The sequence below is a fragment of the Panulirus ornatus genome, chromosome 11 (assembly GCF_036320965.1).
Source record: "Panulirus ornatus isolate Po-2019 chromosome 11, ASM3632096v1, whole genome shotgun sequence".
NCBI lineage: Eukaryota > Metazoa > Arthropoda > Malacostraca > Decapoda > Palinuridae > Panulirus > Panulirus ornatus.
Genome location: NC_092234.1, coordinates 5,254,094 through 5,277,476, shown reverse-complemented (window position 1 = coordinate 5,277,476; position 23,383 = coordinate 5,254,094). Strand labels below are relative to the sequence as shown.

Genomic DNA, 23,383 nt, shown 5'->3' with positions numbered 1-23,383 from the left:
TCAGAACAACTTTTTGTTACAGCCCAGATCTGTAGCACAATCATATCTGTAACAGAATTAAACTCCAAGGGTAAAAAAAGAAGAAGAAAAAAAAAAAGAAGAGCTCAAACTACTAACTATAACCAATCTAGTACGACAACCAACTTAATCCTACAACCCTGTCAGCCCAAGATGTTGACAACAGACACCCGTGGAAGTGTTGCAGTGATGCCCGGAACCATCTTACACCCTCCGTATCAGCTGGTTGGTTGTAGACAACAGCCGCACTCCTGACTTACGAGAGTTGAAGTGTGTGTGTGTGTGTGTGTGTGTGTGTGTGTGTGTGTGTGTGTGTGTGTGTGTGTGACGCACACTCATATATAGAACGGCGGTATGTACGTATACTGTAGGTACACACAACCACCCAACACTATGTATGCATGTCCGGGAGCAGCTTGCCGGCCAGCATAATGACCCACCACCTAATTACCTCATTAACCCCTACAAGGTTCTGTACCGTCTTACATAGCCATCTTTACCCCATCCTGGCTCGCCAGGAAGATGGTATAACAGCCCCATCACGGTCCAGTCATGGTTTCCCCAGGAAGATAATATCAATGCCCTCATCTTAGGTCCCCAGGAAGATGATCCCAGTGACCCATCATTGTAATACAGGGCCATCATTATATCGATGGCCCATCACTGTACCGGTGCCCCATCAATGCATTGCTTTTCCACTGTTGCGTCAATGGCTTATACTTGTACCAATGATCCATCACTACATCACGGTTCTATCATTCAACGATCATCCGTTATGTTAAACCCAATCTTCTCGGTGGATCAGCTTACACCACATTTGAGAGAAAGCTCAACTTTGACGAGGGTGCCAAAGGAGACCAGCTGTTTTTGGGTTTGACCTCAAAACACACAGTGTGAACATATTACTCCCATAGCATGAGCCTCGTCTTCCCGCTCGATCAAAATGAGGAAACCTTGCCGTGGGTGGGGTAGGAGATAGTGAGGGGACATCTCCGGGCTCTTCCGTGTCGCGTTTCACTTCGTCTCTCCTTCCTCTTCCTCTGTGTTTTTGTCGCTACGATCTCCTCACCGACCGTCTATGAATTAGCAGCATCTCGTCTTAGCGCTGGGGACAGTACAAAACGATTATGACACGTGTGACTTCGACAGATAACCCGAGACATCGTCCATGACAACGAGGCCGACGTGTCAGGCTTCGACAGACGACCCGGGGCATCGTCTACGACAATGAGGACGTGCGTGGCTTCGACAGACGACCCGGGGCATCGTCCATGACAATGAGGACGTGCGTGGCTTCGACAGACGACCCGGGGCATCGTCCATGACAATGAGGACGTGCGTGGCTTCGACAGACGACCCGGGGTATCGTCCATGACAGTGAGGACATGCGTGGCTTCGACAGACAAACCCAGGACCATGTCCATGGCAGGATCGACTCGCATGACTTCGACAGGCGATCAGGAGCGTGGTCCATGGATGGCATGAGCGTGAGAGCGTCCCTGGGTCGTCCTTGATGATGCCATCACCATGAGAGAAGGGTGTCCCCGTCAGTGGCGACATGTAGCAACTGCCCAAAACCACCTTGTATATATAGGAGGGAGGAGCCAGACAATGAGGTATTGCCTCAGTGGACGAGCCCAGCATCAGCATGAGGAACCCTCGTCTTCAGCCACTGCTCCAGCTGCTGCTCCTGGCCGCCTCCCTCGCCGCCCGTGGTCAGTTCTCACCGCACTGCTTCCTCTGTGTTGTAGTTTCGATTTTCGAGTTAAGAACTGCTATTCAGTAACTGTCTATAAACATATTCTGGCTCGTTTCACTATATTCTTATGCATATTTACCAGGGTTTAGAATGTAAGAGGTATCAACATCGTATTTTCTATTGCTTATTACGGGTAATTTCACCCACGTGCATATTTTCAATGTTGAAAACGTTACAATAATTATATTCTGATCAGGAGTAATTATTCAGGGGCATATGTGCCATCAAATCTAGGTTAAAGTGTTAGCGATCGAAATCATGTCATATTCTGTTGGGCATCTTCTACCATTCTGCTCAATAAAACACCTCAGATTTTTCTTTTTTTTCTTCAACATGTGCCATATTTCAAGTGTCATGTACATTCAGTTGCTGTAGGAGTCTTACATGGTATTTCCCTTTTGTATTTCATGGTCAGCATTTTCCCTTGCCTGTATCTAATCCCCCGAAATCATTTTCTTCGACAGTTCCTGAGGATGTGACGCGGGTGACGAGGCCCAACTCCCCCACACTCCGTAAGTCTGTCTCGCTTTCACTCAACCCAGCACACCAGTTCCATATATTTTCCTCTCTGTATTTGTAGCGTGCATAGTCATGATGTTCTAATTCTTTAAATATTAAGGAGGTTAACGTTAATCCCACACAGATCTAAGATCTCATCATCTGGGCTTCAGATAAGGTTACGAGGTAACCAAAGAAAACCGGGTATCCAAGTAGAGTCGAAGATCATGTCAGTGTACCCCACGGGTAATGAATGAATCAGTTTACAAGCTGCGGAACACTTGATGTTGCTTGCCCACCTCACAGATGTCATCAGTGTGACGTGAGTCAGTACACGATCAGTGTGACACAATATAATAGCAGTAACGATAACGCTGAGCGTTATTCTGAAGTGTCTTCTCGAAGCGTTACGAGCGAGCGGCTGTAACAGTGTCGGCCTAAACAAGCCATTCATTAAATTCAGCTCCACCGTGGTAATATTTCCCATAAAAAAAAGAAATGATGCGAGGACAATGAAATATAGAACCATCATCGTACGGCGCGGAGCGTGGCCCGCTGCATGTTTACAAGGGGGCTGCTACCCAAGCCAAGAGGAGTCCAAGCACGGTAGAGCCACACATGAGTTCGTCTCCTGAAACTTGAAAATCTAAATCACTCTCCTGTCGGGCTATGTACTTGTGCAGGATGACGCATGACTCTACCACCGGGCCTTCAAGAGTTCAAGTTATCAACACAAAACACCAAGTGCTTTCCAGTTTCTTACCACGTTCTACGTTAAGGGTTACGTCTTCAAAGCCAAAGTCATCTTGTTACATGGATGTGTTGGTGGCAAAGATTCAGCAAATTCTTGTCATATCTTAAGTTTTTCAAGTTCCTGAAGGAGTCAGCATTGCCCAACAGTTATCAGTATCTCTCGATGGTTCAAAAAAAAAAAAAAGAAAAAAAGAACATCTTCAAGACGGCTGATAAGAAAGCTCAACAAAACAGGATCCAATACACAGCTCTTGACCTGCATATCAAAAGGACTTACGAGAGGGATGATTTCCATAAGACATACCATTTTCTTTGCTTGGTGTAGTCGCGCTTGTGTTCACCAGTTGGTTTAGATGACTGTCAATCATCAGCAGTTTATGGTAGTGATAAACTATGGCAACCACAGAAACAGTAGGACAGAGCACAACAAACACAAAAGCCCTCACAATGTGAAGTAACTATGTATGAATATATTTCAGAAATATGAGGTATGCTCTATGGTTATCATACTATTGTCATATTTTCAAACTATCATTTTATATCATGTTTGCATCCATTTTCTATTTCGTTTCGCAACACATACAATTTTGTGTCCTTGTACCACACAGCCTCTAACTAGAAGTCATAATTCTCAAACTTCCATCAAGAAAAAAATGTCTGACTTCCCCAGACGTCCTCAGTAATGTAGTTTAGCCACAGAAGATGGGAGGAATGCTCAGCCCATCAGAGGTCTTTGCTGACCTGTATACACCACAGATGCAGATTTATATATAAGCGACTTCTGACCTGGCATGACCTATGACGACCTGTGATGACCTTTCCTTTCTTACAGATGACGACCAAGATTATCTCACCGAGCTAAGATACAGCACCAGGAAGCGAAAGGCAGTCAAAGTTGTCCAGGGTGAGTACCCACCTTTATATACAGTCACTTGGAAAATGAAATACGAATACCCGAGCGATTTCGTGAGCACACATTTATTTATTGATACAGAGATAGGTTCTCTGTGTTTCATTTTTCCCTGTGGCCACCTGCATATTCTTTCGTGATATATATATATATATATATATATATATATATATATATATATATATATATATATATATATATATATAGTCCATGTGTGAGTATTTGATATAAACCTCACCAGGAACGTCTCCCATCATATACAAAACATTAATCAGCATTTGTTACTGACACTGACAACGCCTGCAATATGAAGTTAATATCACAACGTGCACTTCTTAAAATAATTAGCGTTAATCTATCTCAAGGTAATCAGCGGTAATATACCTCAAAAAATCATCGAGAGCTTATAGCTTCCGCCGACCACTTCTAAGCTTTTTATAGTTACTCATATAACTAATACATGTAAATTTTCTACGATACGGTTTCTTATATTAAAAGAAAACGAATATTGCAGGCATAAACCATTATAAAAAGGTTTTAAAATTAGCTACATGTGTAATGGTTCCGAATTGTCACTACGATTTTTACCACCCTTTCTAAAATAGTAACAAGGACCTTTCAGCAAAAATGGCGACGAACCATTGATTCGTGGAGAGTATTTACTTTCACAATCCACGCCAAAATGGAAACAATATATTTTTTTTTCCTGTTGCATCCCAGACAGCAAATACTGGAACAAACAGATGCAGGCGGAGCTACAGGCGCAGCTGGAGAAGACGCCCATAGTGCAGAAAGCCAAGAACGTCATCTTATTCTTGGGCGACGGAACTTCCATCTCCACCCTCACGGCTGCCAGGCTCCTCAAGGGGTACCGCTCCGGCAACTTCGAGGAGGAGGTCATGACCTACGAGAGGTTCCCTTACTCCACTCTCATCAAGGTAGGTCAAAGGTCACACATGAGGTCAGAGGTCAAACATCCCAAGAACTGAACCATATCACGCAGGTAATGTCTCCAAAACAGGGTATTCAAGGGGGTAACTTTATCTTGTAGACGTACAGCGCCGACAAGATGGTGACAGAGTCGGCAGCCAGCGCCACCGCCTACCTGACGGGAGTGAAGGGCAACCAGGAGACCCTGGGAGTGGACGCCAACGTCCAGCTCACCGACTGCCACGCCATGAACGTCCCCGAGTTCCACACCACCTCCGTCCTGCACAACTTCCAGGTCAGCGGGCCCCTCCACTCACGAACGCTTGGGTACACACGGTCGGTGCCATTCAGTGGTGCGACCCTTGAACACACAAAATGTATAACTTTCATGATGCCGATACGACCCTAGAGTATGATGACCTGGTCATAGACTCGATGGCTATGTCGAGTCTAAGGCCTCTCAGGCTATCATACCATAGTGCTCAAGGGTTATACCTCATTGCTCCAGCGCATGAAAAATATAGTAGGACTGGGTATAGGGTTAGCACGTCATCTGAAATAGTTTCCCGCATTCATTCTTCTTTTAATTTTCTGTGGCGCTGTTCATTTCGTGTCGACAAATTTCTATTCTCTCCTCTCTCAACTCCAGGTCTCTGTCAAGAGAACGACAGTATAGATATCTAAGGTTTCTAACCTGACCTAATTTCTAACCTGACCTAACCTAACCTAACCTGACCTAATGTCTTCCAGGTCAACAACAGGTCAACAGGTATCGTGACCGTGACCCGTGTGACCCACGCCTCCCCAGCTGGTAACTTCGCCCACACGGCATTCAGGTCAGTCAGGTCACGACCCCGTTCATTGCCTCCTGTGCTAAAGCCAGCCAGACCCAAACGTACATGCCAGGTCAACTCGACCATGACATCGTGACCCTTGATCACGACGGTGTGACCCTTGGGTCTGATGACTTGGCCTTCGTCTCGGCCCTTGAGGGAGAGGACAAGGATAAGGCCATCACACCCAGGGTCATGGTAGAGTAGTTAGAGTCGTATCTAGTTGTCACTTAGTTTCAACAAACACCATAAAGTCGTATTTTGACCTAAGGCTAAACATAAACTTGGTCATTAGGATCATAGCCAGTTCTTACAACTTTTAAGGTCAGAGTTCCTAATATCCTTACATATAAGAGCCCAACAGCCGTCCCCTTAGATTAAAGGTTAGAGATTTTCATTTTCAATTTGGGTAATCTATAGTCACCCCCCCCCCCATCCCCCTCCCTCACCCATGTCACGACCCTCTCTTGATCGTCCCCCAGGGACTGGGAGAGCGACGACGACGTCAACGACATGGGCGGAGACTCGGAGCTGTGCGACGACATCGCCGAGCAGATGGTGCTGGGGCAGACCGGCTCCAGGATCAAGGTGAGGGACTCCCACACACACACCCCCAAAAAAGAAGTCCATCCTCCCCTTACTACTGACAGCAGTGCAGCCTTGAAACTGCAGGAGTCCCTGAGGAAGGGGTCCTTGGGGGTCATACAATAATGAGTGATAATACAATGTGCGTGTATAAGCTGATCCTCAAATGAAGTACGAATCACTCGAAAAAAAGAGTAACTCCCAATTTGACAACAAAGTACAACTCACAGGTCATCCTGGGTGGCGGGCGTAAGAAGTTCACACCAAAGGGCGTGAGGGACCCCGAGGGGGGTGAGGGAGGGAGACGCGACGACGGCAAGAACCTCATCGAGATGTGGCTCCGGCAGAAGCAACACCTGGGCAATGCCTCTTACGTCTGGCACCGTAACCAGCTACTCGACTTGGACACGGAGAATACGGATTACCTGCTAGGTAAGTTATCGTATCAAAGCTAACCATAATTATATGAAAGTGATATCAGTGGCTGTTTTATGGGCTTATCTTACAAGTATGTTTATGGCACATGGGGATGACTTTAAAAATCGTCTGATAAACATAAAATACCTCATCCATAAATGTACATGCGGCACCAGGAACTATCCTTTAAGAACTCCTGAGTCACACGCGAAGAGAATATATATGCTTATAGTGCAGTTTGCAGATTATATATAAATTTTGATCTCACTATAAAGTACGCTTTGCTGACCGTCTTCTGGCGTTCATACACTTCTGACAGTATACAGTCCCTATGAATACTGGTGCCACTGAACTCTCAGAAAAAAAAGTATCCCCCCAGAGACACATTTTCCTTGTGAATGTCTTTCTTGAGTCTTTATCTAAAATGATTTTAAAGGAAACCAGTGACTCTTTTTGTAATGCACGTATCTGTTCCTTAAATATCTTCATCCATGAGCAAATGACCCACACTTAGCCAGTGTTTCTATAGAGTTCTCTCAAGACATCTCGCAGATCATTATCTTTGAGCGCTCCCTCGACAGACATTAATCGCACTGCTGACCTTAATCAGTGAATGTGGTTCGTCTTGTGTGCCATCATTCCGTCGACAACGTCCCTCTTAGCCACTCATCCATCTAGATTTCCCCCCCTTCGAACCCTCCATACAGGTCTCTTCGACTGGAGCCACATGTCCTACGTGGTCGACCAGGACGCCAGCAACCCCTCCCTGCAGGAGATGACCCGAGTCGCCCTCCAGATCCTCCAGAAGGACGACAACGGCTTCTTCCTCTTCGTCGAGGGTGAGTGTCGTGGTGGCTGGAGAGCCGTCGAACTGGTGACGTTGACATAATCCAAGTGCATTCCTGTTGTCGATGTTATATCTGTTGTTACATCTGTCTGGGTTACGTATACTAAGAGTGAATGCTACGTATGTCGTCTTGTGGATATATCAGAAGGTATGAGTCGTCGAGACAAAAATTCTCAAAACGCCCACAAAACCTCTCCACTTCCTGTCCCCAACATACACGTTTTCCGTTTAGAAATGTCGCTAAGTCAATGACACGTCACCTGATTGCCTCTGAGCATCGTCTCCCCGTGCCTGCAGGTGGCAACATCGACAAGGCACACCACCTGAACGAGGCCCGCTCGGCGCTGGAGGAGGCCCTGGAGTTTGAGAGGGCCATCGCCCTCGCCGACGCCATGACGGACCCTGAGGACACCCTGATCCTGGTCACAGCCGACCACTCCCAACCCTTCGTCATCAACGGATACCAGGACAGGCGCTCCGACATCTTCGGTAAGATATCTCGGTCAATACCAATATGTATTCACCGATCTATACCTATTTGTGTGTAAACACCTATTTGCACTTACATTTTGCCCTTATTCATAAATGGGTTAAAGACCTACTTGTGCGTGTTTAGATACCTATTTGCACCTACTGTCTGTGTATGGAAGAGAACTCATTTTAATGGCCGTCTCCTATAAATTTCGAGTGTCCATTTAAATCTTTACTGCTCTTTTAAACGTGGACTGGTCTGGCAGGGATAGCGGACTTCTCTGATGTGGACGGACTGCCCTACACGACCCTGCTGTACACCAATGGTCCCGGATACCGAGGCGAACAGTACGGCTCCCGACCCGACCCAACAGACGAGCCACTCAGTAAGTCCCGGCTGGGGCCCAGCAGATACCCCGCCGCCTGTTCTCGTGAGCATATAAGCGTCTTAGGTGTCTTTTTGTTTATCATCACTGGCCTCCCTCTGTGAGCCGATCCAGTATCTTATCAGGTGTTCCTAAACCTCCTCACGAACACCATCCAGAACTCAGACATCACCCTCCAACAACCTCATAAACACTCCAGTACCACTACCATCTGATCTATGACCCATGCAACACCTCTAAAAAAAAAAAACACTCCAACGAACCCTGCCACTAACCCATGCCACACAAAATGCCGATGACCTGTGCCACACACACACACACACCCTGCTAAACCCACGTCGTCCGTGCCACTGACCTAGTGTGACCTCTGCCCTCCGCAGGCGACCCTCACTACGTGTCGGCGTCGACGGTGCCGCTGCTGGAGTCCAAACACGCCGGGGAAGACGTGGTCCTCTACGCCCGGGGGCCCTTCGCTCACCTCTTTACTGGCATCCACGAGAACACATACATCCCTCACGCTATCAGGTAAAGTGCCACACCTTCCCCACGCCATGACGTACAGTGCTAATACCCACCTCCCCCCCCACGCCATCACGTACAGTGCCAGTATCTCCCAAGACTCCAGTTAGAGTGCTAACGTCTACGACCCCACTTGGAATGCTAACATATAATGCCTCAGTTCAAGTGCTAGGATCTATGGCTTCAAAGTGCCAACATCTGTAATTCAAGGCACTACTACAGTGTTTCTACTAAAGTGACAGAAAATATCCTTCATAGCTTGATGTCAAAAAATATCTTATTTAGCCTATGAAGGTGTTTAAAATATCTTCCAGTGTTTTGAGATCAGGTCGAGAATATCTTTCACATAGATTGAGATGTCAAAATTATCTTCATGGCTCGTTGTCAAAAAAAAAAAAAAGAAAAGTTACCTTCCATAACCTATAATGTCAGATATGCTCTCCCCTGACCTGACAGTCAAAAACTCAACAGTCATCCCCGGTCTTGATGTACAATGCTTCACCTGGGAATCTTTGTCTTCGGTAGGTACGCGGCCTGTGTGGGCAACGGGCTCCACTACTGCACCCGCGAGGAAGAAGTGGAGAATAAATTACCCTTCAAAAGGTAGAGGATCGACGGCGCCATGTGAAACACTCCTTTCAAGCAACGACGGTCCACGCAAACACCTGCCACGTTCACAACGCTACGCATCAGCCCCACCAGAGTGGACAACAGCTGTGTCCACGTGCATCTGCTGAAACCACAACGTCACGCACACACACACAAAAAAAAAAAAAACGCACAACGGCCATTTGTAAACGCCATCTGTGGAATCGTTAACAAGAAGCGTCTGCAGATTTAAAAAAATAAACGCCGCTCACGAGCACTTGTGGAATGCCATGCGCAACCACTTGTCGCGTCGAGAAAACGACCCACAAGCACCTGTGGAGTCGGCAGCACCACCCACAAGCACCCGTCGAGTTGACAGCGCCACGCACGAACACCCGTCATGCACAAACGCACGAACACCCGTCATGCACAAGCACCCGCAGTGTCGACAACGTTACACACAAACGACCAGCAGGGTAGCCAACGCCAGTCACAAATAGTTTCAAAGGTCATCAGCCCGCACGGCTCTTACGTGTCCCGTGGTTTACCTCAACCAGGTAATGAAGCCCATACACGGACGACCACAAGAAATCCTACCTTGCCCCTTAACAGCTCATCCTTCTCCTAGCGATCAATATTCGCTGTTATAGAGTATACCTCATTCCGAACCAATGCCCTAAAAGAACTTATATATATATATATATATATATATATATATATATATATATATATATATATATATATATATATGTATATATACTGACGGGCATGACACGGGTAGAAAATGCCCCTGTGAGCGAGGTCATCTCAGGTGAACGGAGAGTACGCTACGAAGAGAATGTAACAATTAATAAAGGGATCCTTTGGCAGGTGTTGACCACGACTCTTCAAGGTAGAAAAGATAAGTGTGGGAAGCGGAAAACCTGGAGGAAGGGAGAGTCCCAGAGCTTGGCTGTTCGAGGGAGGGAGGAGGCATCCCTACTCCGGCAACTGGTTCGCTTCTGTGTATGATGATTCCCGGAACTGAATCCCTGACGTGCTTCGTTCTCTCGATCATTTAAAGACGAGTCTAACACTTCTCCGGTGACCTGCCTTGATATAAAGGTCTCCTACTCCCTCCCATACAAGGATCTGATCATATATTTGTATACAAGGTTCTGATCATATATATATATATATATATATATATATATATATATATATATATATATATATATATATATATATATATATATCACAGTGAACTACCAGTTCCGCTTCTGGGCGCACATCTGATCAGAACCCAACCTACCAATCGTCGTGCGTATGATCACAACACACACAAAAAAGACAAAATCCATAAATTTCAAGTGCAAATAGACACGGCAAAACGTTTAAAACTTACTAGTTAGATACATATGTGTATTTTTCTTACTTAAATTATTAGATGTGAATTTCTTTAAAAAAGAAAAATCTCTTCTAAAAGCATTTTCATTCTCTTAACTCCTCTCGTCATCGAAGGCTTAGTCTGTTCCACAGGACCGAGGGGAGAGGAACAGAACACTGAACCATGCAAATTGGTGCACTGCGTTGTGTTTACAAACCCTTCCCTCGCGTGTTTGTAACAATTAGTATACAAATATTATCAAATCAGCAAACAAAGTTTACTCCCCACAACACGAGTGAGATTAATCCTTTAAATGTAATAAAATTCTAACCAACTCCTCTAAGTGCAGCCAACTTACAGGCAAAATGGAAATCCGAAAAAAAAATATGTAAACATTGGTAACCTTCTATGTGACATGTCATGAGTTTATAAGAAAACCAGTAAACACTCTTGGCGACAAGATACTGCCTCGCTGTACGCCCTGACTGGTAGTGAGAGACGCAATGTTCCCTCCAGCAGCGCCCAGGCACACCATGCAACCTCTGCATGTGAACAATTTTGTCATTATCTCTCTCCATCCTAACCTAAACACGTGCAATTCAGTACCCATGAAAGCTGGCCCGGATTAATTCATATATATATATATATATATATATATATATATATATATATATATATATATATATATATATATATATATATACAATGTGTGTGTGAGGGGGGGGGTGAGGATCAATAATCATCCTTCACAATTATCCTTAGTACTAGCGACAGGTATGGGAGAATGTCAACTCCAAATTCCCTCTCACACAGAGATTCCTGCAGCTTATTATTTCCTGCTAGATACTATTCATGTCCAGACCTGGTCTCAGTAAGTCCCATCCACAGGACCTCGATGTGTGTGTGTGTGTGTGTGTGTGTGTGTGTGTGTGTATGACACTTAACGGATACATTCTCTGCAACGGATGGTTACGGTCGCCATGACGACGGCGAAACAGTTGTCAACACTAAACTCCCGTCGGGTCAGGTCTTACGACATTCCTGCCAAATTTTTCTCCCTCGTCTCCCAAACGTTACATGACTGACTGACTGTTCGATTTAATGAACCAACCACCTCGAGACTTCATACATCTTTCCTTCCTCGTAGACCGAGCCTTATGTCACGACCTGAGTCACAAGCAGGCCATGTGATAATCAATGGCAATGAGTAACGGACTTAATATAATCATTTATGGTCAGCTGTTTATTTGGGCTCCAGGCGTATCGTCTGCCACAGCCAGCAAGTCCTCTACAACCTCAACAACAAAGACCTGGTACATGTTTACCAACGTCTTGCTGTTATTCCATTCCTGGTGTCGTCTGATTATATAACCCATAAGACGTTTTCTTCGTCAGTATACAGTAAATTAGTTAAATACATACATAAATATGTGTATGTAACTAATAGTTGCTCTAGTTTTATATGGTCGATCTGTATTTCATGAAAGTTATAACTGTAAATCTTTAACATTCCTTGTAACTGTATATATATATATATATATATATATATATATATATATATATATATATATATATATATATATATATATATATATATATATATACATATCAATTAACATAACTATGCTTCACCATGGACAGTTACAGCAGGGAGACCCAATTACAGACGACATTCTATGACTAATCCATACGCATTATGAGAGCGTACGTGGCTCTGCAACGGCTTAAGAACGACCGTAACCTGGAGTAAGTGGGCAGGCGGGCCAGGCGCATGACATGCAAGTGAAGTAACCTGACGTACGTACACAACTGTCACGTGTAACTGGGACAAATGGAATAAGTGGCCAGGATCCGTAACATACACTTGAAATAATCTGCATATATAACATGCACGTACGACACACACACACACACACACACACACACACACACACACACACACACATATATATATATATATATATATATATATATATGAACTTGTAGACCACGAAGGAAAATCGAAGCAGGAAAATTTGCTTCAGCGCTTTCGTGTATTTCAACACGTCTTCAGAAGCAAACAGCAACAAAATCCAGATGCAGGAAAGTATACAGAAACACCAGCAGATGTTAAGAGGATCACATCTTACAGTGAGGGTAGTACGGGGAACCCCCCGAGGAGTAAGAGGACACTCAGGTAACAAACCTGACCCCACTACTCAGGTCACTAAGGCTGAGTCAGGTCATCAACCCTCTTGCACAAGTCACTGCCAAATATATGCAAGATGACGTTGTCTTAGCTAAATAATCATCTACCAAAATTTATACTCCTACCATCAGTCTGCAGTACAGGAGCAGATTCAAATGCATTCCTATTTGTAAAACTATAAAACGTTTACACTTTATGATGGAAGAAGCTTTGACCCTGTCAATAAAATGCGTCGACATTCATGTGAGCGAACAGAGCGCTAGATCGTTGAACAATGATTGCAGAGTACTTATGTTGACTTACACGAGATCTTATATATATATATATATATATATATATATATATATATATATATATATATATATATATATATATATATATATATCCCTGGGGATAGGGGGAGAAAGAATACTTCCCACGTATTCCCTGCGTGTTGTAGAAAGCGACTAAAAGGGAAGGGAGCGGGGGGCTGGAAATCCTCCCCTCTCTTTTTTTTTTTAAGTTTTCCAAGGGAGGGAACAGAGAGGGGGGCCATGTGAGGATGTTCCCTCGGGGGCCCGGTCCTCTGTTCTTAGCGCTACCTCGCTGATGCGGGAAATGGCGAATAGTATGAAAAAAAAAAATATATATATATATATATATATATATATATATATATATATATATATATATATATATAGTATGTTTGTGTGTGTGTGTGTGTGTGTGTGTGTGTGTGTGTGTGTGTGATAAAAACAAAGATACTTGTGTGACTACGCGCTAAATATGCTCGCAGGGAAGTTACCACTGGAAGGCAAGTGACAACTGAAGTCAGTGTAAATCAAGCAGGCGTTAAACGCCATTTTCTGTACAGCATTACGTCCATTGAGGCACAGACCTTCATGTAAGAGAATACTTGAAGGAGGAACGGCAAGCAAAACGATCCAAGGAAAGACGGCCAATAAATACAACGACTGATGGGAAAACTGGCCAAACGTCCCCGTCCACTCCTTAATCATTTCCCCCATTTAATTACGCCTTATTACTCTCCCTGTAACTTATATACACAAATCCTTCAAAAAAAAAAAAAAGACACTTTGAATACTCCCATCTCGTTTGCCTTATCCACAGTCACTGATAACGAACCGTTATCTTCAAAGGAATTTTTTCAGAGGCACAGTTCCATGAGCAAACATTCAGGGTACGCCACGGATATTCTTGCCTCCGTTATCAGTTGGGTGTACTGCTGGCCCCGAACTGATAACAGAGACAATACCACCTGCTGTGATAACACGCCGGTCGCTGGTAGCCAGCGCGGGGGATGTATCTTGGCGGATTCAATGACAAAGGGATGATAACGGGTCAGGTTGAACGCCCTCCTGACGGGCGGTGGGAACGCCAACGTCACTCCTACATTGGTCTATGCGTCAGGGAGGCTATAACACACACACACACACACACACACACACACACACACACACACACACACACACACACACTTACGACATAATCTGGTTATTATCATGTGCTGGAGTGAAATAAGTGAGTCCACAACTGTCACTCGGAAATGGTTCCTGATTTCACCACATTTTGATCACCTGGGTCATCGTTTGCACCCAAGAGGACCCCCCCCCCCCCAAGCGTAACTGGTGGCCCAAAATGGTCAGGAAAAAAAAAAAACTATTTTGGGTTTATAAGTTACGGACATACTTTTGGCATTTCACTCCTAAAAGATGAATGTACCACCGTTGAGTAAGACGGTGTAGCATATGTGACCTGACCCTTCGAATCAGGTCAAAGGTCAATCACTACATCGTTCTCGAGGGGATTAATTGCACGGTACTCTAATGTATCGCCAAGTCCCAATATATATATATATATATATATATATATATATATATATATATATATATATATATATATATATATATATATATAATACCGTATTTACACGCTAACTTATATACGACAAAGGATTCGCAGTAAACAACACCCCTTGTGTAATGAACACTAACTACCCAAGTCTCTTCATCAACTATATCTTAACGTGAAAGTAACGCGGGAGACGTTCTCTGGAGACACCAACATGCACACGGATGGTGATCCTGCGTCACACACACACACACACACACACACACACACACACACACACAGAAAACTGGGAGTGAATAACACAACCTTGTTGCCCCGTTGGTTACAAACAAGGAGGAGGAGGAGGAGGGTCTTGGCCAAGGTGAGGCAGAACCAACGTTACATAACACGCCTTATTAACACACACACACATATACACACTGCGCATGCGCTGATGGTTTAACTGCGCTAACGCCTCACTCCGCTAATTTTAAACACTTCTCTTGTATCCAGCTGATAAATTTAACTACTGGTCAGGAGGAGTACGTACACACGTAGGTGAAAGGCAAAAATCTGTCATCAAATCCACAAGCAGCTCTCCTACTACAAGCGTATACATGTAAAGGGTTAATGGATACCTCACTACCATCTGTCTTCATGTTCTATAATCTTCACACGGGCCTGGCCCAACCAGGTATGGGGCTAGAGCTTAACTGATGCCGATTTCGGCACCCAGGTTTTCATTAGTTTTCTTATAGATGATAATGAACGATCTATGATTCAATCTGGCTTTACAATTATCAGTTGAACGACCTGCAAATGACCCGAGAAGGTAGCCAGTTCACTGGAAATATAGATATTCTGAAAACACAACTGAGTACGGAGTTAAGACACATGCAAGAAAAACTATAAACGAAACGGATTTGAATTTCATCATTTATGACTATGGACAAGACGGCACATGTATGACCGAGACTACTGGATGCTTCGATTAAAGAGGATGGAAGGTGTGTAGAACAGGGAAGCGTTCGATGAGAAAGGAGGGAAGAATTCCCGATCAGGAACACCGACATTTACCTGCACAGCACACACGGCCTGTTTCTTTAGTGCGTGGGTACGATCCCCGAGCACGACCCCCGGGCAAGTCTTAAGTATAGCGGATATGGTAACGTGACTCCTGACCTTCTAACCATTAAGAATCAGGTTAAATACCAGGCTATCATGTACAAGTGTCGTGATCAAGGGGCTCAAGAAATCCGCACAGGCGTTGGAGCTGCGAGTAGTAACTAGGCCGTTATTTGTACGGCCTTGGCGGCAAATGCTTAACCTCGTCTATCAACTTAGCTGAGCCGGCAGCCAATCCGTACTCTCGTCTTCCTTATTTTTCGTCTATAAAACAATCGGTTTACTTTCAAGTTCTTCGGGGTTAGGTGCAAAATCTTTCGTTTCTTCAGCGTTTTTCTCGGTAACGCCAATAAATCCTACAGGATTATCATTTTATTCTTACAAGCAATAAACACATCAATATCGTCTGCACACCGTGACATGAGTAAAGCGTATAACTTCTCCGACATCATCTATAAATTCTGTGTAAAAACCCTTTTTCGGCGGCGTCTGTATTTTCCGCGGTGAAGTCTTTAACTTCTGCGGCGATGTGGGGAAAATTCTGCGGTAACGTCTGTGAACGCGGGCGGTATCGTCTGCAAACTCTGTGCGGTGGGATGCGGTCTGCGTCACCTTGGCCACGCCCACAGGACGTAACCCCCCAGCCTTAGGCTGATCAATATCTATAGGTCTGCCTTTGTCCTGTCCATAGCACCGGTACTACTGACAACATCGACAGGGGCTAAAAACAAAAGGCATTTCTTCCTTGCTGGAGCTGTAAGACCTTCCCTCCGGCTCCCGTACACTGGAATACAGAGAAGCTTTTGAGTTCCCTGTCTCTTTAATCTACAACAGCGTCTCATGTTTCCAATGACATGGACATTTAACCATGAAACACCAATTCTTCCACGACCTTATACCAACAAAACAAATTCGCTGTCATAAATTGGATATGAACACACCTTTTCATGTTTCCTTGTCTGTCTTGTCTGTGGAAAGCGAGGGAGATGGACAGAGACTATAGTTGCCACTTACAGACTTTGCATTAAAAGATATGTAAAAAATCTAACTAAAGTTACGTGTATGCCACAATCACTGTTTAGAGAGAGAAAAAAAAGGTAGTCCTCATGTGCGCTGCTGGTATGCACAAACTAACACGACTTATGTAATGAAACGCAGGTCAAATGTGAAACTCTAGAAAAGTAAGTAACTGGCAACGTTTCCAAGCCCGCCATCGACCCTGCTCCCTCTCTCACACGCCTCAGTGGCGACCCGACACTTAAGGAAGGAGTATATAGGATTTATCCTGTGAGGGGAAGAGACACAAAAGTTCCTGATGAGAGAAGAATAGACATAGTTTTCCTCCCGACCGTGGCGCTGCGTTGCCTCTGCCACATGGTGGTTGCCTGTCAACTCAAAAGGACCGACCAGGTGAGTGAGTGAAGTCTCTGTTATAGCCTAGCTAAGATAACTACCTGAAGTGAAGCTGTGATAACAACACATGTGCCGCAGACGATACGATCATGCATGTAGTGAAGCCCCCAAGATAAACCGCACACAACGGAGGTGAATATTCATGAATTCTGAGTCAAATACGAATATACACGTTAAGATGAAATTACACATACTGAAGCTCACTATATATATATATATATATATATATATATATATATATATATATATATATATATATATATATATTAATGACGTACTGAACATTATACATACAGTAAAGCTTACCACACACAATGAAGCTATGAAACCTCCATATCAAGCTAAAACAACCACCCATAGTAACGCAGAAAACCTCGCACAGAAAAGCTACCATCATAATAAGAGAAGCTGAATTGATCACACGTAACATTAAGCTGAGGTAACCACATGGTGAAGCTTAGGTAACTAGACACTAAACAAAAGCTGGGGGAGCCAACCAAACTCCCAAGCTGCACTATACATACACTGAAGGTGCTTACATAAGTATACATGTGTAAGTGATATAAATACATGAATGTGAAGAGATTATTCGTCCAGTGAAGGGGAATTTAACAATACATGAAGCATTTCACTATACATTAACAGAGTCGAATAAACATAACTGAACCATCGACGGAAAATATCAAACCTAGCAATGAACACTTTAACCCGATTCAACGAAGGTCTTAAACCTAACCTAATTTCTCTAACTATTTAGTTTGTCGCAAGGGTGAATTAATTAATACCTAAGGATTTACAGTCAGGATAACTGAGAGAGAGAGAGAGAGAGAGAGAGAGAGAGAGAGAGAGAGAGAGAAGAGAAGAGAGAGAGAGAGAGAGAGAGAGTTCCGTCGTGCTCAAGGGTCGTACCGCCATGCGTAAATCGTACCGTTGTTCTCAAGGGTCGTACCGTCATGCGTAAGTCGTACCGTTGTTCTCAAGGACCGTACCGTCGAGCTCAGCGGAGTGAGCACACAATCATATAATTCCAAACCTAACTGGCAAGATGATGAAATTTGTGATACACGTTCGGAAATCTGTAATATGGCAGCATAAATCTGAGGCCTGATGGGAAAGTATTTATCAGATACTTCAACATCTGCTTAACTTGGAAATCTGGCCCAAAATGGAGTGCATTTAGTATGTAAATACTGAAATCTGTCTTAAAAGCAGAGAAATCTGGCAAATGAAGCGAACTTTGGTTACTCTGCCATTAATTGTCTCTCACGTATTATCGAATCGGGTTTTACTTTCAAAGAAAAAAAAATCTGGTTCACTCGTCTTAAACTTAAAAATCGGATTCTACTCGGCTTAAAATCGGGTTCTACCAACACAGATGTTGTTGTCACTGTGCCATACGTCCACAACAGGTACTCTGGCGTAATCTGCACGAAATCTTGTTCATCCTCTGTGCCGGAAGTGTATACTCGACGTGATATGTCCTTCTAGCGTGGAAACGTATGTAAACATGACCTCCACACGCCATTTATTTTTTTCATTTTATATTATTCTTCATTTTTTTCGAGGACGTACAAGAAACTCGCCATACAGCAGTGTCACCCTTGTGTTCCCTCTATCAAAGACGTCGCTGTATACACAACTATTAACTTCGAAGACAAAGCTTTGAAACCTTTAAAATGTGAATAAATACATGAGTGCTTTCTCTAATTCGTCGGCTCTTCCAGCTTCCATACACTTTAGTTAATTTTATAGTCTGCGGTTCAACTGTCAACATATATATATATATATATATATATATATATATATATATATATATATATATATATATATATATATATATATATTTTTTTTTTTTTTTTTTCTTTCAAACTATTCGCCATTTCCCGCATTAGCGAGGTAGCGTTAAGAACAGAGGACTGGGCCTTTGAGGGACTACCCTCACCTGGCCCAATTCTCTGTTCCTTCTTTTGGAAAATTAAAAAAAAAAACGAGAGGGGAGGATTTCCAGCCCCCCGCTCCCTCCCCTTTTAGTCGCCTTCTACGACACGCAGGGAATACGTGGGAAGTATTCTTGCTCCCCTATCCCCAGGGATTTTTCTTGATTTTTTTGAAAAAAATAGATTTTCCTGAAAATTTCAGCATAGATCCTTCTACGTGTGTTGAATGACAATCTTTGGTTATAACCTTAAGATTCGTGTAATTAGTCGAGTAATTAGCATATTAATATAATTAATTATAATTAATATTAAATATGTGGTTAAGCGCTCAATTTTACGAAATGCAGTCTTTTGACTCGATATCCTTAATCACCATATAGAATACAACATATACCCTGAGTTTCATTAAAATCTGAAGAACTTGAAAATCTGAGCAAAATATTACCCAAGGCTATAGCCTAGGATTTTTCTTGATTTTTTTGAAAAAGTAGATTTTCCTGAAAATTGCAGCATAGATCCTTTTACGTGTGTTGAATGACAATCTTTGTTTATAACCTTAAGATTTGTGTAATTAGTCGAGTAATTAGCATATTAATATAATTAATTATAATTAATATTAAATATGTGGTTAAGCGCTCAATTTTACGAAATGCAGTCTTTTGACTCGATATCCTTAATCACCATATAGAATACCACATATACCCTGAGTTTCATTAAAATCTGAAGAACTTGAAAATCTGAGCAAAATATTACCTTAGGCTACAGCCTAGGATTTTTCTTGATTTTTTTGAAAAAATAGATTTTCCTGAAAATTTCAGCATAGATCCTTGTACGTGTGTTGAGTGACAATCTTTGGTTATAACCTTAAGATTCGTGTAATTAGTCGAGTAATTAGCATATTAATATAATTAATTACAATTAATATTAAATATGTGGTTAAGCGCTCAATTTTACGAAATAAAGTCTTTTGACTCGATATCCTTAATCACCATATAGAATACCACATATACCCTGAGTTTCATTAAAATCTGAAGAACTTGAAAATCTGAGCAAAATATTACCCAAGGCCTAGGATTTTTCTTGATTTTTTTGAAAAAAAATATATTTTCCTAGAAATTTCAGCATAGATCCTTGTACGTGTGTTGAATGACAATCTTTGGTTATAACCTTAAGATTGGTGTAATTAGTCGAGTAATTAGCATATTAATATAATTAATTATATTTAATATTAAATATGTGGTTAAGCGCTCAATTTTACGAAATGCAGTCTTTTGACTCGATATCCTTAATCACCATATAGAATACCACATATACCCTGAGTTTCATTAAAATCTGAAGAACTTGAAAATCTGAGCAAAATATTACCCTAGGCTACAGCCTAGGATTTTTCTTGATTTTTTTGAAAAAATAGATTTTCCTGAAAATTTCAGCATAGATCCTTGTACGTGTGTTGAGTGACAATCTTTGGTTATAACCTTAAGATTCGTGTAATTAGTCGAGTAATTAGCATATTAATATAATTAATTACAATTAATATTAAATATGTGGTTAAGCGCTCAATTTTACGAAATAAAGTCTTTTGACTCGATATCCTTAATCACCATATAGAATACCACATATACCCTGAGTTTCATTAAAATTTGAAGAACTTGAAAATCTGAGAAAATATTACCCAAGGCTATAGCCTAGGATTTTTCTTGATTTTTTTGAAAAAATAGATTTTCCTGAAAATTTCAGCATAGATCCTTGTACGTGTGTTGAATGACAATCTTTGGTTATAACCTTAAGATTCGTGTAATTAGTCGAGTAATTAGCATATTAATATAATTAATTATAATTAATATTAAATATGTGGTTAAGCGCTCAATTTTACGAAATGCAGTCTTTTGACTCGATATCCTTAATCACCATATAGAATACAACATATACCCTGAGTTTCATTAAAATCTGAAGAACTTGAAAATCTGAGCAAAATATTACCCAAGGCTATAGCCTAGAATTTTTCTTGATTTTTTTGAAAAAGTACATTTTCCTGAAAATTTCAGCATAGATCCTTGTATGTGTGTTGAATGACAATCTTTGGTTATAACCTTAAGATTCGTGTAATTAGTCGAGTAATTAGCATATTAATATAATTAATTATAATTAATATTAAATATGTGGTTAAGCGCTCAATTTTACGAAATGCAGTCTTTTGACTCGATATCCTTAATCACCATATAGAATACAACATATACCATGAGTTTCATTAAAATCTGAAGAACTTGAAAATCTGAGCAAATTATTACTCAAGGATTTTTCTTGATTTTTTTGAAAAAATAGATTTTCCTGAAAATTTCAGCATAGATCCTTGTACGTGTGTTGATTGACAATCTTTGGTTATAACCTTAAGATTCGTGTAATTAGTCGAGTAATTAGCATATTAATATAATTAATTATAATTAATATTAAATATGTGGTTAAGCGCTCAATTTTACGAAATGCAGTCTTTTGACTCGATATCCTTAATCACCATATAGAATATAACATATACCCTGAGTTTCATTAAAATCTGAAGAACTTGAAAATCTGAGCAAAATATTACCCTAGGCTATAGCCTAGGATTTTTCTTGATTTTTTTTGAAAACGTAGATTTTCCTGAAAATTGCAGCATAGATCCTTTTACGTGTGTTGAATGACAATCTTTGGTTATAACCTTAAGATTTCTGTAATTAGTCGAGCAATTAGCATATTAATATAATTAATTATAATTAATATTAAATATGTGGTTAAGCGCTCAATTTTACGAAATGCAGTCTTTGACTCGATATCCTTAATCACCATATAGAATACCACATATACCCTGAGTTTCATTAAAATCTGAAGAACTTGAAAATCTGAGCAAAATATTACCCAAGGCTATAGCCTAGGATTTTTCTTGATTTTTTTGAGAAAATAGATTTTCCTGAAAATTTCAGCATAGATCCTTGTACGTGTGTTGAATGACAATCTTTGGTTATAACCTTAAGATTCGTGTAATTAGTCGAGTAATTAGCATATTAATATAATTAATTACAATTAATATTAAATATGTGATTAAGCGCTCAATTTTACGAAATGCAGTCTTTTGACTCGATATCCTTAATCACCATATAGAATACCACATATACCCTGAGTTTCATTAAAATCTGAAGAACTTGAAAATCTGAGCAAAATATTACCCAAGGCTATAGCCTAGGATTTTTCTTGATTTTTTTGAAAAAATAGATTTTCCTGAAAATTTCAGCATAGATCCTTGTACGTGTGTTGAATGACAATCTTTGGTTATAACCTTAAGATTCGTGTAATTAGTCGAGTAATTAGCATATTAATATAATTAATTATAATTAATATTAAATATGTGCTTAAGCGCTCAATTTTACGAAATGCAGTCTTTTGACTCGATATCCTTAATCACCATATAGAATACAACATATATCCTGAGTTTCATTACAATCTGAGAACTTGAAAATCTGAGCAAAATATTACCCAGCTAAGCCTAGGATTTTTCTTGATTTTTTTGAAAAAATAGATTTTCCTGAAAATTTCAGCATAGATCCTTGTACTTGTGTTGAATGACAATCTTTGGTTATAAACCTTAAGATTCGTGTAATTAGTCGAGTAATTGGCATATTAATATAATTAATTATAATTAATATTAAATATGTGTTAAGCGCTCAATTTTACGAAATGCAGTCTTTTGACTCGATATCCTAAATCACCATATAGAATACCACATATACCCTGAGTTTCATAAAATCTGAAGAACTTGAAAATCTGAGCAAAATATTACCCAGGCTATAGCCTAGGATTTTTCTTGATTTTTTTGAAAAATAGATTTTCCTGAAAATTTCAGCATAGATCCTTGTACGTGTGTTGAATGACAATCTTTGGTTATAACCTTAAGATTCGTGTAATTAGTCGAGTAATTAGCATATTAATATAATTAATTAAATTAATATTAAATATGTGGTTAAGCGCTCATTACGAAT

General features: G+C 41.4%; 2 protein-coding genes across 2 annotated transcripts in view; both read left to right on the top strand.

The window, feature by feature from the left end:
- The first annotated feature begins 1,637 nt into the window (after window positions 1–1,637).
- On the top strand, window positions 1,638–10,978 carry LOC139751240 (alkaline phosphatase-like). Its single transcript, XM_071666472.1, has 13 exons — window positions 1,638–1,733; window positions 2,242–2,289; window positions 3,861–3,932; window positions 4,659–4,876; window positions 4,990–5,163; window positions 5,619–5,704; window positions 6,184–6,289; window positions 6,517–6,718; window positions 7,411–7,542; window positions 7,848–8,039; window positions 8,288–8,407; window positions 8,788–8,932; window positions 9,452–10,978. The coding sequence occupies exons 1-13, from the start codon at window positions 1,667–1,669 to the stop codon at window positions 9,531–9,533; spliced, it is 1,644 nt and encodes a 547-aa protein (XP_071522573.1). The 5' UTR covers window positions 1,638–1,666; the 3' UTR covers window positions 9,534–10,978.
- Window positions 10,979–17,265: 6,287 nt separating this feature from the next.
- bwa (alkaline ceramidase) overlaps window positions 17,266–23,383 on the top strand; it is a 41,585-nt gene continuing 35,467 nt past the window's right edge. Inside the window, exon 1 of the mRNA XM_071666470.1 lies at window positions 17,266–17,433. The gene's annotated coding sequence lies outside the window, so the exon portion shown is untranslated. The remainder of the gene's footprint in view (window positions 17,434–23,383) is intronic.